Raw genomic sequence first — 16178 nt, forward strand, 5'->3', positions numbered from 1 at the left:
TGAAACACTTGCTAGCTGTGTGTTGTTACTCAGAGGAGAGGCCAGCAAACAATACGTCTCCATAGTAAAGGCTGGTTACACACTGCCCTGTCAACTCCCTGCAGCATAACACTGCTCTGGAATGACACCGCCTCCTCCACAAACAGATACAGCATGCAGCCACGATGTGCACAGTACACACACAATAAATTGCCATGCAATAATTTATTGTGACTTCTCCACTTCCTGCCCTGAGCCACGCCCCGGTGCCTCCCTGCACCGACAGGGGAATGTGACCTCATATTACCTCTGAACCAGAGATACACACACGCCTCCCTGTATGTCCACACTTTTAGATTATCTGCTCAGAGTGTAAAGCATTTACATTTAGAGCCTTTAGCTAATGTTGTTATCCAGAGTGTGTGCCACACTGTGATAAAGAAGTGCCGTGTGCAGACGCAAGAACCACCCTGTACTAGCTGCAATACAAGCGTGCTGTTATCGAGCCAGCCACTGCAAAGTCCATTAGAGAGATTTATTTTAGAATACATTCAACGGCACATAATCACACACACAAAGGGTTTGTTTGTTTTATTACCACTGAAGTCATAGTACATGGCTTATAGCCAAAGATGTGTGTTGGACAATGGTTCAAATGCATTCATACACATGCACACACTCATACACAACATAAACACAGATGCTCACGCAGACACACCCTACACTCAGTCATTCATCACTACCTCAAAGAGCTTCTGCTTTACAAAGTGTCTCCACACAGGCACCACGCCCTGCAGTCACAGCCCGCTGTCTGTGTGTCCATGTGTGTTTGTGTGAGCTGCATGTTACAGTCAGTTATACCGTCTCACGCTCCTCATGGATGGTGTAGCCTCAGCCACTTAGAGGATGTCTTTGAGTTGGTCCAAAAATACATCACAACACACAACCAGGATGTGATTCCTATCTCAGACACTGCATTCTTTACTGAAGTCAAAGGGCTTTTACTGTGAATATTTTCAACTTAAAGGGAATTGCAAGAACATTTATGAAGCCTAAGTTCTATCACTGCAGACAGTGACTTATAATATTGATGCAATAAATACATACATTTCAATTAAAATACTATATTTAATGCAGAATCATAGTTTTAAATAATCGCGTTTGTGAAGTTTTAATAAGAAATATCCACCAAAAACAGTACATGATAATAGCTGTGATCATAGCCCCTGCAAGTTATATCCTAGTAAACTGAATACAATTTGACTTCACTTCCTCTCTGAGTCTAAGATAAGGAAGTTAAAAAATGAAACCTAAAAGTAGTACACATGTTGTGTTACTTATTTTACTATCTAGCTAACTAGAGCATGCTATATCATAACTAGATGTATACTATAATCATCACATAGTGGTATTATTAAGTAATACACATTAGGTATATATATATATATAGTGATCTGTTGTATATTGTGTACACAGTGTTTTCTTAGGTCCAGCAATGTGCTTTCTCCTCACCTTCTACTCTTTCTTTTTCTAGAACAAATCCTGGAGAAAGATGAAGGACCTTACTACAATCACCTGGGATCAGGACCTACTGTCGCCTCCATACGAGACCTGATGGAGACGAGGTGAGTCTTCTCTTCTTCTCTTTTTCTCTTACTCCTACATGCTCTTGCTTTTCCTGTCACTCCCTTTTCCTCCTCCTCCTCCTCCTCTCTCCTCCCTCCCTCCTCCTCTCATTTGGTCCTGAGGGAATCTGTGACCCAGAATCCAGTTGGAGAAACAGGAAATATCAGCATCATCAGCACAACAGAGGCAGGAGCACAAGGGAAGCAGCAGATGATTGCTGGGAATGAGATGAATGAGGGAGGATATAAATCAAATCACAGAGAAAGAAGAAGAGAGAGTAAGACAGGTGGAATGAAGGAAAGATGGCGCATTTTTTATGCACTAATATCACATTTAATTATTTATATGACGTAACATTCCTCAGTATTACAATTAGGGCTGACGTTTGGTTTTTATAGATGCAAATATTGTACATACATACAAAGCTGAAATCTCTCCGTTTAGAGCCTGAAATCAAACAAATATTATCACAATAAAATATAAGGTAAGGTACATATTTATATACCAACAGATGACATAAAGCTTAATCCTCACCAAAACAATCCAATCAGGTGGTGTTACTTTGTTTGCTATGCATCAGCAGACTTGGTAATAACACTTTTTTTTCAAGAAGAAACAGCAGAAAGCTCCAAAGCTGGTATTTTAATAACTAAATCGCAGCAATAATTTTAAAATAATTGTTGGTCTATCTTACTAAAACATAACTCTGATCAAAGGCAGTGATCAACAGTTTTAATGGTGAATACATACAGAGTTGTTTTCTTTTTCATAGCCTGGTCAACACATTCTGACACTATATTGTTATGTTATGCATACCTGTGAAACCATATCTTATAACCGGATGCCTCATTGTGTCATGCTTCATGTTAACAGTACTGAATGTTGTAGTCAGGGACGCAATTTGATTTTATCCGCTGAAAGGCTGGATTCCAATAGGACCAATGAGTCATGAGTTCCAGAAGAGCACAGAGCGAGTGAGGGGGGATGCCACTTTTTTTGTTTGAGAGATGACATAAGAAGTTAAGGCCCCAATGTCCCTTAATGACCTTTGGCCCACCCCTGACCCCAGCGGGCCACCCCTGTGGTGACGCAGCCCATTCCCCTCCCATTCTCTGAGCCACCTTCGGGGTTCCTATTCAGTCAGAGCCCCTTGTGTTCACTGTCACACCAAATCTACTCAGGGCTGAAGTTTTCACAATGGCAGATATCAAGCAAGCAGGAGACCTGATTTAAGCTGTGAGCGAACCTCTGACCAGTTCTGATGACCTATCCCCATCCCAACGCAACCTCTGACCTGATCTCCGCCTCCTCTAGGAAAACGTAGCGATTTAAGCTACAGCAACATGGATAAAGTAGTTTAACTTCATCAAATTTATTTGTTTAATTGAAATAGCTTATTTCCAAGTCTCTGCTATTTATATAAAATAAGTAATATTAATACATATGCCTCATATAAAGTATATAATACGTTAATAATATAATTAATACGGTAATATAAATGACGATGTATGTTGTATATTTCACGATAAATGCACAGCTAAATCTAACATCCATAGATGTTTGAGCTTTTGAAATTCTTGTGTGAAACTGCTCCTGAAAAAAAGTTATTTATTTGGACAACATCGACGTTACCACCACGCTACTGGGAAATGTAGTTAGCCGCGACGCCAACACAGCAAACACCAGCACATAAATACCTCCAGGAGAAATCCCTGTGGCTGTCAGTGTGTCGAGCGGGTTCAGCTTAACTCTGCCGTGCTTGTGTGAATCCAAGCAGAGCGTTGTGAACGCTCCTCACCGGCCAGCGCTAATTACCAATCCCACACGTTTAATGTTTTTAAAGTTGAGCAGACTGTACATGGGTTGTTGTGTGTTTGACTTTTATGAGACGACTGGAACTGATGCAAAGCGTCTGATCAGTCCGAAAGCACATTCTTTGAGGTCGACTTGGTGGCCCCTTAGGGCCCGGCCACACAGGAAAGACTTCACTGTGTGTTTAGGTGTAGGCCACATGAGGGTCAGCATGGCGTCTCACAGCCCTAAAGTCAGGCATCAGGGCTCAGAAGTGTTTCTCCTCCTCTGTGTAGGTATGGAGAGAAGGGGGAGGCCATCCGGATTGAGAAGGTGGTGTACACAGGGCGAGAGGGAAAGAGCTCCCGAGGATGTCCTATTGCTAAGTGGGTAAGTAGCATCACGTCACATTTCATCTGCCATGCGTTTGAAGTTCTGAAAGAGCCTTATAAGACATACCTTTCAATATCGGTGAGACTTGGTATTGTCTGTCAACAACTCAGTGAAAGCCTGATGGTTTGTAAGTGAGAGAGAGGAGGAATAGTGTTTGGGACTTTCGTCCCCCCCGACAACAATGACAGCCAATCAACAGCAGCTGCAGTATGTGTGTATCATGAGAGGTCCTGGGGAGACACCAAGGCAAGTTTGTCACCTAATGTGAGTAAACGAGGAGGAGGTCTCACTCTCTGTAACAACTGTCCGGCCTCCCCTCCTGTCACCCCTGACACATCCTGCTAATGACTTTATAGAAACAGCTATCCTACTGAGGGAGAGTGTGTGTGGGTGTGTGCTGGAGACAGAGAGGGGGAGGGAGTGTGGAGGTAGTAAAAGTGAAAGAGATCAGGCTTGCACATCTCAATAGCCTTTTATCGTTTCTGGAAGAAAATAACTGTTGTGGAGTCAGATATTAACTAAAATGTTGGATCTTTATATTCTTGGTTCACTCGTATATCTTTATAGTTTGATGCTCTCCGGCTAAATGTATTTAACATCCAGCATCATGAGCAGATTTAGGATTGGTATCCAGTCATAACAGCAGGTTTGGATTTCAGTCCAGTTATCCAACTTCAACTGCAGAAACATCCACTGTAACTCTGTGTTAACATCAAGGGAGAGGAACTTACTGAGCATAAATGAGGTGTTTCTGATTAAGAACCAGCGTGTTTCCCGAACCTAACCCCCTGGATAAAAAAATAAAACAAAGATAACAATAAACTCTGTTTCCTGTCAGGTGATCCGTCGTGGCAGCGAGGCAGAGAAGCTGCTGTGCATGGTGCGTCCGCGTGCAGGCCACCACTGTGACAACGCTTTCATCATCATCCTCATTATGGTCTGGGAAGGTGTCCCGAGGGCCTTGGCTGACAAGCTGTACCACGAGCTCAGTGGCACTCTCGCCACATTTGGCAACACCACCAGCCGACGCTGTGGCCTCAATGATGAGTGAGTAGCTGATGGGAACTCTTTTACACTGGTTTTCTGACATACAAGTTGGTGAATGTGCATAGAGAAGACAGCCTGTGTGTATTTCATAATTATATTGCACCTTCACTGCACCTGTATGACTTGTTTTTGAAGCACACCTTGAGCTATTTGATCTCAAGTCATCTTTTTCAGAACTTTTAAGGAAGACCTATGACATGTCGATAGTTCCCATGTGAGGGTCCTAACATGGACATCTGTCACATGGAAAATATACTCTCGAGGCATAAAGCAATATTTAAGCCAAATAATGTGTGTGCACAAAGACAAACGTTGTCGTGCACACATTATCTATGTCATACATCCGGCTCCCAAACAATGTATCGTGATCACGCACATGCAATATCTTTAAAGAAAGGTGGTCATATGACCCACTTCCACAATGAGCCATGAATGTGTGTCGACACGCCCGTGTTTCACCTGGTTCAGACATAACCGCCATTCACCAGCTGTGGTTAGAAATTAAAGTCTTATTCCCTCTGTGTCATTACACTAGTTATATACTATGAACTGTATTGAGTATTAAGAGGAGGACACATTGTCTCTCTCCGTGCTACACATTCAGAAATATACATTAAAATACATGTACAAACTTTTTATGACACTTCTAAGGAGTTTCAGACCATGTTAATGCTCCAATCACACAACTTACCTCACAATACACCGTTTTTATCTCTGCCACATTGTTATATCTGACACTCAACCCAGTATAAATATAGTGGACACATGCTGTAAATTTAAGCATGCTCAGGTCACACATCATGTATACGTGAAGCTGACGACATGCTCACTGTCTCCCCCTGCAGCCGGACCTGTGCCTGTCAAGGCAAGAACAGTGAATCTTGTGGCGCATCCTTCTCCTTTGGCTGCTCCTGGAGTATGTACTTTAATGGCTGCAAGTACGCCCGAAGCAAAATTCCACGCAAGTTCAGGCTACAAGGAGATCACCCTGAAGAGGTACTCATCACATAAAAGCCACTTGTTGTATGCATTATACAGGAATACATCAATGCATCATTGGCTCTGTGTTTTGTTTTGATCTGTATTCTTTGTCTGTGCTCCTCAGGAGGATAAACTCAGGGATAACCTCCAACATCTGGCAACTGAGTTGGCTCCTTTGTACGAGCAGCTGGCGCCACAGGCCTACAGTAACCAGGTTTGTTGTGAAGGCCGAGGACTGCAACGCTACACAAAGGTCACGATTCGATACAAAACCTGGTTTAGGAGTCGCAGTTCAATGCGAGTATGTTAGAGAATTATTTTTGTGCATATGGATCGTTTTTTTTCTCATTTATTTGGAACAGAGGGTAGTGAAAGTGCCAGTGACAAACTAATCTTTATGAACAGATTCTGCATTCACATAGAGTCTGTAGGAAACTCCACAAGATTTTGTTATTGGAAGCGTTTCCTGTTTGTAGTAATATGGACCGATCATATTCAAGCATGTTTTGATTGAATGATGATGATGATTTAGCCTTTTATTGGTTACAATCAGATTGTAAACCGGCTACTTGTGAAACACTCCAGTCATAAACTAGACCTCCAGTCTTGCATCTCAAATTGGACTTTAAACTTGAAAAAATTAGCTGTACACGGAACAGGAAACCTTGGCCCGTATATCCGCTGTTTCCAACGTAACACCAGCAAAATATCCCCTTGCCCTTAGAGGTGTATCCGTCGTCAGACCTATAACCAATGGGTTCAAAGATGACTGACAAAATCCTCTTACTGGGGTCAAGGTGACATTTTGCATTTGCATTTTTTAGCATATGTTGCTGACATCCAGTTAAAAGTTTACGGGAGGAACTGGCACTTGTGAACTTTCGTTCCACATTATTTGCAACCATCTACATACTATGTGTGAGGCTGTGTGCACCAGACTGTGGCCTCCATACCATGGCGGTTTAATACCTACAGCAGGGGTGTCAAACTCATTTTCACCGTGGGCCACATCAGCATCATGGCTGCCCTCAAAGGGCCTGGTTGTAACTGAAACGGTATAAACTACTCCCGAACATAGAGTTAAATAACTCTCTTTTGCATTTGATTATTGTTTATTTGAGGGTAAAAATATTGTACATAAGAACATTTATCTAATATTATAACATAAACCCATTTAATTTGAAACCTTCAAAATAAAAGCATAGGATATTTATTTGTTTACATTTCTTTAAGAAAAGGTGATCATATGTCTTTCAAGCCGCCAGGGGCCACATACAATGATGTGGGGGGGGGGGGGGGGGGGCAGATTCGGCCCCCGAACCTTGTCTTTGACACCGTTGACCTACACAGTCAACCTCATGTTGCCACCAACTATATTTGGCATCTTCCTCACACACGATGAGTCATACTGTACACCAGACCATGAAGACTTTCACATAATAACACTTCCTACTTATGTGCAAAGACTAAGAAACAGAAAATAATCTACTGACAGTGACTGACTAAATTATGACTACGTTTTGACAATATGGAATATCATACCAGTAATGTGAAATGTCAAGAAATAAAAGTCATTTATTTTGTCTTCCTCAGTGCAAGTACGAGTCAACAGCTCCAGAATGCAGACTCGGCTTGAAGGAGGGCCGTCCGTTCTCTGGAGTCACTGCTTGCATGGACTTCTGTGCCCACGCTCACAAGGACCAGCACAACCTCTACAATGGTTGCACAGTGGTAAGATCACTCATCATACTCTTATATGTGTGTTTGGGGGATATTTAAGGTGAATAGAGGATATATTGTTCTTTTGTGTGAATAAGATGAATCAGAAATGCCAATGTTTTCTATCTTGTGACAGTTTACACTTCATCTTGTGCTCGTTCTCCCTCTCTGTTAGGTCTGTACTTTGACGAAGGAGGACAACCGTTCTGTGAAGGAGATTCCAGAGGATGAGCAGCTCCATGTGTTGCCTCTTTATCGGATCTCCACGACTGATGAGTTTGGCAGTGAGGAGGCCCAGCGTCTCAAGATGCAGACAAAAGCCATCCATGTGCTTCAGGCTTTTCGCCGTGAGGTACGCAAGTTGCCCGAACCTGCCAAATCCTGCCGACAGCGCAGACTGGAGGCCAAGAAGGCCAACTCGGAGAAGAAGAAAAATAAACTCATGCAGCAGGCAGGAGAGACACCAGAGAAAACAGTGGTCAAGGCTGAGGTCCGCATCACAGGTTCCCCTCAACCCCGAGGCAATAAAGGTTAGTTGTTGGTTTTTGTACAACTCATCATGTACTTTAAAGGTGTTCAACAGATTTTTAGACTATAAGGCAAATTATTTGAAATTGCTTCACTTGGAGGATTGTCAGATAGCCCAAAAGGACTGTACCATAACCCTAACCTGCAATCAATGTGTAACAGAACTCCAATACAGAAGGCATAAACAAGTACAAACTTCAATGAGTTTTAAGTTTAGTGTGTAATTTATCTTTTCTTTCTTTCAAACATTCAGCAATTATAAAACAAGAGGTGAAACCCAACATCAAGAAGGAGCCCATTAATGGATCAATAGATGGATACCCTGTGCAGGCAGCAGACCCATTCAGCAACATCTATCAACACCCTGCCTACTATGTAAGGAGAGGCCTTCCCCCAACTGGCCAGCCCTCTGCATCTGACCCAGTCAACGGTTACCACCACAATCTGCCCGCAATGCACGATGGCTACTACAACTACTCCCCCAATGCACTTTTCCGCCCTAAGTTGAGGACCTACGAGGGTCGCAATGGCTCTTTGCCCAAAGCAGGCAGCAAGGCTGTCCAGGTTGATGTGAAGCCTGATATTCAGAGCCTTCAGGCCCGACTGGCACAGCCCTTCCCCAGCCACCCAGAGCAAGCCAACCAACCAAACCTCAGCGCTTACGCCCAGCATGTAGACCACAACCAGTCCCGTCCTTCCTCTGTATCCTCTGAACACTCCAACAGAGGCACTCCAGTCATCAAACAGGAGCCTATGGATGTGCCAGTCTATGAAGGCACAATGCAGAGCCAGGCTGGTGCCGACACACCTAACTTAAAGTTTAATGGAAGTATCGTTCCCACCAACTGGGAAGGCCATCTGAACTCTAAACTATGTCCCGAAGCCTCATTGTTGAACCCGGACAAGCAGCAGTTCCACCAGCAGCGGCAGCCCTCTCCTTACCCCCAGCAGTGGACATCCTACCCAGGCTCAAATCCTCTGATTGCTTCCCCTGCTCCATCACCTTCCCCTCAGGTACATCCGTCTCCATCTCCATCCCCTCACCTCGGGACATCGTTCCCAGGTAACATGCATCAAGGGTCCACACGCCCCTCCACCTCGCGCCCAAGCACCCCTCAGACAGGCAGACCACAGCCTGGCGGCTCTCACTCAGGCTCAGCTACACCACAGCCAGGCACCCCAGGGCCAGGCACCCCCAGGCATTGGGCCAGCCCTGCTCCGAGTCCTCAGCCAAATGCTTGGGCCATGGGTCCTGCAGCATATAGCCCCGGTTTCAAGCACAGCAATCCTGCTGGAGCCTATCCTGACAAGATCTGGTCCAAGACTGAGGAAAGTCGGTGTACCACTCCTCTTGGGCTCCAAGAGAATGCCTGGAAGTCTTGTGGAGGTTCAATGGCAGGTATTTCCCCGTCCCCTGCCCCTGAGGGTCGTCTCTTCCCTGATGCCCTGCAGCAGTCAGATCAGGCCTGCTGGACTCCCGGCCGAGCAGAGAGTGACGTTGAGAGCACCAAGGGCCGTGACGAGTACGAGGAAGAACAATGGTCTGACAGCGAGCACAACTTCCTGGATCCCAACATTGGTGGTCTAGCGGTAGCACCAGCCCATGGCTCCATCCTGATTGAATGTGCCCGTCGGGAACTACATGCTACCACTCCGGTCGAAAAGCCTGATCGCTCGCACCCCACCCGCATCTCCCTGGTCTTCTACCAGCACAAGAACCTCAACCAGCCCATGCACGGCATGGCTATTTGGGAAGCCAAAATGAAGCTGCTGGCAGAGCGAGCGCTGCAGAGGCAGCAGGAAGCGGCTCTCCTCGGCCTCTCCCAGGAGGAAATCAAGGCCCTCGGGAAGAAACGCAAGTGGGGGGCTACAGCGGCAGGTGCCAGTCCAGGACCTGGACAATTTAAAGACAAGAGGGAGGGGCCGGTGACGCGGTTAGCCCCCACATTCCACACCTCCTCTACGGTTACTGTGTCTCCCTATGCCTTCACCCGCCTCACTGGGCCCTACAGCCACTATGTCTGAAGTCAGATGAATACAGACAGAAAGCTACAGGGCGGCGCAGTGGAGGGCTGGAGATGAGCAGGATGAATGTCTCTCAGCCGTCCCACTGTCTGGCATCTCTCCATCCTCTGCCCCCGTCGGTGTCCACGTGACGGAAGTTTTTTAAAATTGTTTTTTACCTCATGTCAGGCAATTGTTTGGGCTTCAGACACACTGCCTGTGGTGCTCTTCCTCTCTCTTCCCTAGAGAGGATCTCCATTGCTTTTTCTTGTTCATAGAATTTTAATGATTCTAATTATTGCTATTATTATCGATATTATTATGATTGCTATTGTTACTGTCAATGTTGTTCTTACAGGTATTATAATGAAGACTTGTTTGTTTTTTATTATTGCTGTTTTCATTAATGTTATTATTAATGATGTGATTGTTTTTGGTTATATATTTTTGTTTAATCAATCAGTCTGAGTCAGTCAGACTCGACAATTTCTTTTCCATGTTTGGGAATCGTGTACCCTTTTTTTATGTTTCTGATTTTCTTTGTTCTTGTCAATCTTCCAGCTGTACTTAGAGGAGGAGCCATTATCTGCCTGGTAAGACAGCAAATCAATATTACCGTAATCATATGTACATAAAAGCCTTTTCAGTAGGCTTGTCTTAGATATCCAGGTCTATTTTGGACAATTTGCTGGTATATACCTTTGATCTTACAACAGGAGGCCCCCATAAAAGATAATTACAATTATTAACAACCTGGGCCTCTATTTCCTAGCTTTGTGTTTGAATATATATTTCTTATCCTGACAATAATACGGTTTACAAACCGCACTGCTCTTTAATACACAAAAGACATTAACACTGTACTGGATACTACCAATATTCATTTTGATATGTTCTGTTGCATGGAACTTGCATATACTGTATCTTGGTATTTGCGTTATTTCAGATTTAGTAGACGTATAAACACCTAAACACATGAAAAGGACTTATCGGAAGGAGGCTGCTTGAACGAGAACAGCTGAAAAGCAGAGCTCCTTAAAGACAAAAACTAAACTAACCAAGCATTGTGATGCAAAAGTAGAAAAATAATGCTCAGGTTAAAAATAATTGCTTTTGCCCCTAAAACCACATTTTGAGAACAGTTTGCTGCTTCTTATGTCGTCAGATGACGTGCTCCTCCTCCTCCTCTTCTGTACTCCTCCAGCTTCAGACTGGTGCTCAACTTCTAGCTATGATTGATTTTCATTCCGCTCCTCTTCATGGCACTTGATGCTGTACTAAGGTGCTCTCTAACCCGGCTCGACTCATTTGTTTTGACCAATCTGGAGTGATTGCTTCAAGACATCAGTGAAGGACATTTGCGTAAAAATGCTTTTCCTTTGCTTGTCATGTACAGTTACATACCTGGTGCTCCACAGAGGCCAACATGAGTGATACTATTTGCAAATGCCTTTTGATCCAGATCTGCAATTACCACATCAGGATGGACCAGGTGGCACACTTTATCTTCCTATAACATTCAAGTAAGCGGAAGCAGCTTCCAGTGTAAACTCTAGAGGGCAGTGGTGTCTGCCGTTTCAAAGTGGTGCATACAAACAAACCTTCTAGCATGTGAGATCCACTGAGAAACTGGTAGCCTTGCTTTGCTCCTTTAACATGACCAGTCGAGGGGGATCGCTGTTGCTGACCATGGTTCAGTTGATCTCGTGGCACAGATGTGAATGGATGCTTTTGGGAAAGCCCGTCCTGGTTTGAGCAGAAGGAAACAGTGTTGGGACAGCAGTGCTTTTGGTGCTACGACACACACACACACTCTGGTGCTCTCCTATTACACTTGATTTACTGTAGAAGGGCCCACTCCTTCCTCTGCATGGTGCTGCCATCTTCGAGCGGAAAGAGAGAGATGTGTCCTTCTGCAGCCACCGTGTCACCACAGAGCCAGTCAGTCAGTTGCAGCTCTGTCGTTTTGGGCTTGAGAACCGGTTTCTTTTTGAGGTGCTTTTTGCATTTGGTTATGTTTTAAACAAAGTGCTCTGTACAGGGCAGAGAAGGCACAGTCGCGTCAGTGCATTGTTGGTAACCCATTCACAGAGATCACAATAGTAAATGGAGGCCTGGGGGTAGGCGTCAAATGCAAGTGCGTTGAGTCAATGAGTCTCTCACTTTGCTTGTGTGTGTGAAAAATAACTCAAACGCATCGGTTGAAAAGAAAAGCCAAAGAGAGAGACTAATTGATAGGCTGGATAGGATCCTGTGAACCACTCATTTTTGTTTTCAGGCATCGACCATGTGACTATTTGATTCATTGGATTCAAGCGGTGACATCGTTTAACTTGCAACATTTGTCGAAAATGAAAGTGAGCGACTCCTGGTGCTGAGTGGTTGTTCGGGTCAAGACCCTGGTTGTCTGTGAAAGAGTGTGTCCAGCTCTCTACCTCACGCTGTAGAGACACTGGTCACAATCAACAACTTGCTCCCGAGGGTAGAAATACATATAAACGCATATGTCTCTTTTTGTGCTCTAAATCTCCACACTCATTTTAACCTGTTTTTTGAACTCTTATTTATTACTACATGGTTATGATGATAATGATTGTCTTTGATGTTATTGTTTTTTCATCTTTTTATATATAGCTAATACAAATTGTACATAGAGAAGAAAAGATTTATAAAAGCACTTTTAATCTTGATTTTGATGACAAAAAGAAGAGCCGATTATTGACAACTTGAAGCTTAGTTTTTCTGTTTTTTTTTTTCTTCTCAAGAGAGATAAAAATGTAAATATTAAAATATTTAGGTAAGATTATTTAACTGGTGAGGATAGTAACTAAACCATGAATGACAAGGGGGTATTTTGAAGTCTCTGACAGCCCTGAACAACACCTGTGTTGTGTGTAAATGTGTGCTTAGTAACACTGCTGTTCTGCTTTCATAAGTACTGTAACCCCTTGTCAGCATGTATCTGACAGAGACCTGTCACTTTCTAAAAAGAAAATCATTAGCCCGATTATGTAACATAACACTTACTCACTGGCGACAGTCAAAATAACTGGAGGATCACCCATGATGCAGTTCTCTGACTGACCTTATTCTTACAAAAAGTATAAAGTTCAGGGTTTTAGAAAATCTTCTGCTTGACAATAAATCATCATTTGGCTTTTTACAGCAGGTGTCAACAACTCAAGAGACACTCCGTCATGTCAAATTATAAGCAATGTCAAATTTCAACTTCAGCCTGAAAACTCAGCAACAGTGGCAATAAGCTAAAGTCAAATATAAAAAGGTAGCCATGAACCTACAATGTGCTGTTGTTTAAATAAATAGATCAGACACTTTGAGAAATGTGATTATTTACTTTTCTTGCCGAGAGTTAGATGAGAACACGAATACCGCTCTCCTTTCTGTATTCTGAAGGATGTAGCCGGAGCCAGCAGACGGTTAGCTTAGCTTAGCATAACGACTGCAAACAGGGGGAACCAGCTAGCCTAGCTCTGTGAACAGGCAACACAATCCACCTCGCAAAGCCTCTAAATCTCTCTAACACATGGCATCCGTCATTAATCCGTCCAAAAACCAAAGTTTAAACACGTTGAGTTTTGGTTTCACGGTGGTTACGTGCCAGACTATGTCTTCTCGGTCACCAGCAGCGACTACAGGAACTTACTGTGTGGCACTCAAACTAAAATTGTCCGTCTGTTGCTGCTGTGTGGATTAGGCAGTCGTGCTTTTCAAGTGCTGGCAGACAGATTTCGTTATCTTTGGTCAAATCCAAGCTAGATTGTACCCCCTGTTTTCAGTCCTTTATGTTAAACTAAGCTAACTGGCTGCGTACAGAAATGAGAGTGGTGCACATCTCCTCGTCTTTTTCTAATATTTCCCAAAATGTTGACCTATTTCCTTAAAATCAGTAGAGCCCTTTACAAATTGACCACCGCTCATGTGCAGGACCGCATCCAAAGGAGTGATGAGGCGAGTCAGTGAGCGATGTTTTGGGGTTAATAGCCCAGCAATCTTTGTCCGTTGTGTTAGACTATCAGGTAAGAGACTCCCTGCTTGTTTAGATGTATCTATCATTATCTACTCATAATAGTAAAGGAACTTGGCTTCAAAATCATGATGCCCCTCTGGAAGAAAACTATGTGTTTAGTTTGTAATAATTAATCGTATCGTACACACATCATGGCCAACAGTAGTTTGACTGGTGCAGGGGCCGGGACTGGTACATTCACGGCCCATTTTACTCTTCAACCATAATGCATGGCCCAGATTACACACACACACACACACACACACCTGCCTAACATGGGTGCTGAGGATACAGTGTATGTGGTACCTTAATAACTTTGTAAATTTCTAACTTCTCAAGAGGTTTGAGAGAAGCTTCTCATGAAAGGCACCTTCCTCCCACACTCCTACCGAGATGGGGGGGGAGGGGGATCGGTCAGCTGGTGCTATGATGCTACACTAAATATTCACTGTGGGAAAAAAAAGAAATGCGAGGGATAAATGATTGCCACAAATATTTTTCTGAGCTCTTCGAATGTCAAGAAAAATATAGGTTTGATTCAAGCTGTTTCACAGGATGGGAAGCTGCCCTGGTGCTGACTTTAAGAGGTCTTTTGTTACAATGCTACACAATGACATCTCTTTTTACAGGGCAAAGGGGCACTTAAACAGTTGATTACGTTCTCTCTTCATACTCTTTACCACATTGTACTTGACCTCATTCAAAATAGGATGAGATATAGAATCATATTATATGAAGACTGTTATCTGGGTTTCATGTTTGGTCCAGCCAAGGTATCAAAGGCTATTGAAATGATCTTTTGAGTATGCTGTACACGTTCATGTTAACCTAATGCTAAGATATTTGAATACAAGAATAGCAGTTGTGTTCTACCCCCCTTCCTCTTCCTGGACATGCACTTCCTTTACTCAACCCCTCTCTTATTCTTAACACCTTGTATATTTTGTCTTTCTCACACACGCGTACACACAAACATAGATATACAAATGCATCTCACTGTGTATGGCCCACATTTAGAAGTCTGTTTAACACCTAATTTAATGAACACTCTCCAAATTTAGATAGAGACTTGGAGCCTGGCCCGTACACACACAAAAAAGAGCCGACACAACTGGCAGCTACTTTCCTTTTTGAGTTAGGATTTTTCTTGGTTCTTTATTTTCATGTCAAGGATGCAGTATGTAAAAAAGTGTTTTTGTTCAGTCTCTCTCTCTTTGTAGCTGTATGGTGTATGATGTGAATACATAGTGTATGTGGTAAAAGAAACCACAATATTGTTTTATGTTGCGCGATAAATAAAAACATTGAAGTGATACCCTGTTTGGTTCATTTTATTTTTACACTCAAGACTTAACCAATTTGGATGTTGATTGCAGTGACGTTCCAGTTAATAAATAAAGAAGCTCCAGCTAGGGCTTTGACTGATTCATTGTCCTCCTTTTCCCCCTCCCACACACTCACCTGCACTAACAAAACAATGTAGGCAGCAGAATGCTTCGAGCATGTACGGTGGCTTTATGGAGGATGCACTTTGCCATTTCGACTTTCCAATGAATTAGTTTGCCAAACAGGCAGATCTATTACAGATGATCTCAACTATGTCCTTTGTAATATTGACCCTGTACTTTACACCAGTCGGCTAATTATAATTGTGAATAATGCATTACATGTGAGTAAACACTTTCATCAGTAATACACATAAAAGAAATTGCTCTTTAAAAAAAAAAGCAAAGATATTGTCCAAGTTTAGATTGATGGCAGCCCCACATTGCTGATGATGCATGAATGATGAAAGATGTATTTTCCATTATATGGTGGTATATCGCCAATAGAATTATAAGGATTTTGTAAGTGGATGAAAAACTGCCACAACACTCGAAGATCAAAGCTTTTTGAGCGCCTAGATCATCACGACATTGTGATGAAGGAACCGGCAGCACAAACCAAGGGAAGCACTCGCAACCAACTGAGAAAAGAAAAGCTCTGATGCGAATGAGGGAAAAAATGATTGATTGCATGCATTATGATCATGAAAAAGATGGTTTTGAAGTAACTGTGAGCCAGAAGAGGAGGCAGAGGAAGA

General features: G+C 43.2%; 1 protein-coding gene across 2 annotated transcripts in view; it reads left to right on the top strand.

The window, feature by feature from the left end:
• tet3 (tet methylcytosine dioxygenase 3) overlaps positions 1-15408 on the top strand; it is a 33594-nt gene extending 18186 nt beyond the window's left edge. For both annotated transcript variants that reach the window (XM_056418635.1, XM_056418634.1), the window contains 8 exons: positions 1514-1604; positions 3693-3786; positions 4628-4836; positions 5682-5832; positions 5942-6031; positions 7411-7548; positions 7712-8066; positions 8318-15408. In XM_056418635.1, coding sequence (XP_056274610.1) covers positions 1514-1604; positions 3693-3786; positions 4628-4836; positions 5682-5832; positions 5942-6031; positions 7411-7548; positions 7712-8066; positions 8318-10089 — 2900 coding nt within the window. In that variant the 3' untranslated portion in view covers positions 10090-15408. The remainder of the gene's footprint in view (positions 1-1513; positions 1605-3692; positions 3787-4627; positions 4837-5681; positions 5833-5941; positions 6032-7410; positions 7549-7711; positions 8067-8317) is intronic.
• Positions 15409-16178: the final 770 nt, after the last annotated feature.

The sequence above is a fragment of the Pseudoliparis swirei genome, chromosome 7, assembly GCF_029220125.1.
Source record: "Pseudoliparis swirei isolate HS2019 ecotype Mariana Trench chromosome 7, NWPU_hadal_v1, whole genome shotgun sequence".
Lineage (NCBI taxonomy): Eukaryota > Metazoa > Chordata > Actinopteri > Perciformes > Liparidae > Pseudoliparis > Pseudoliparis swirei.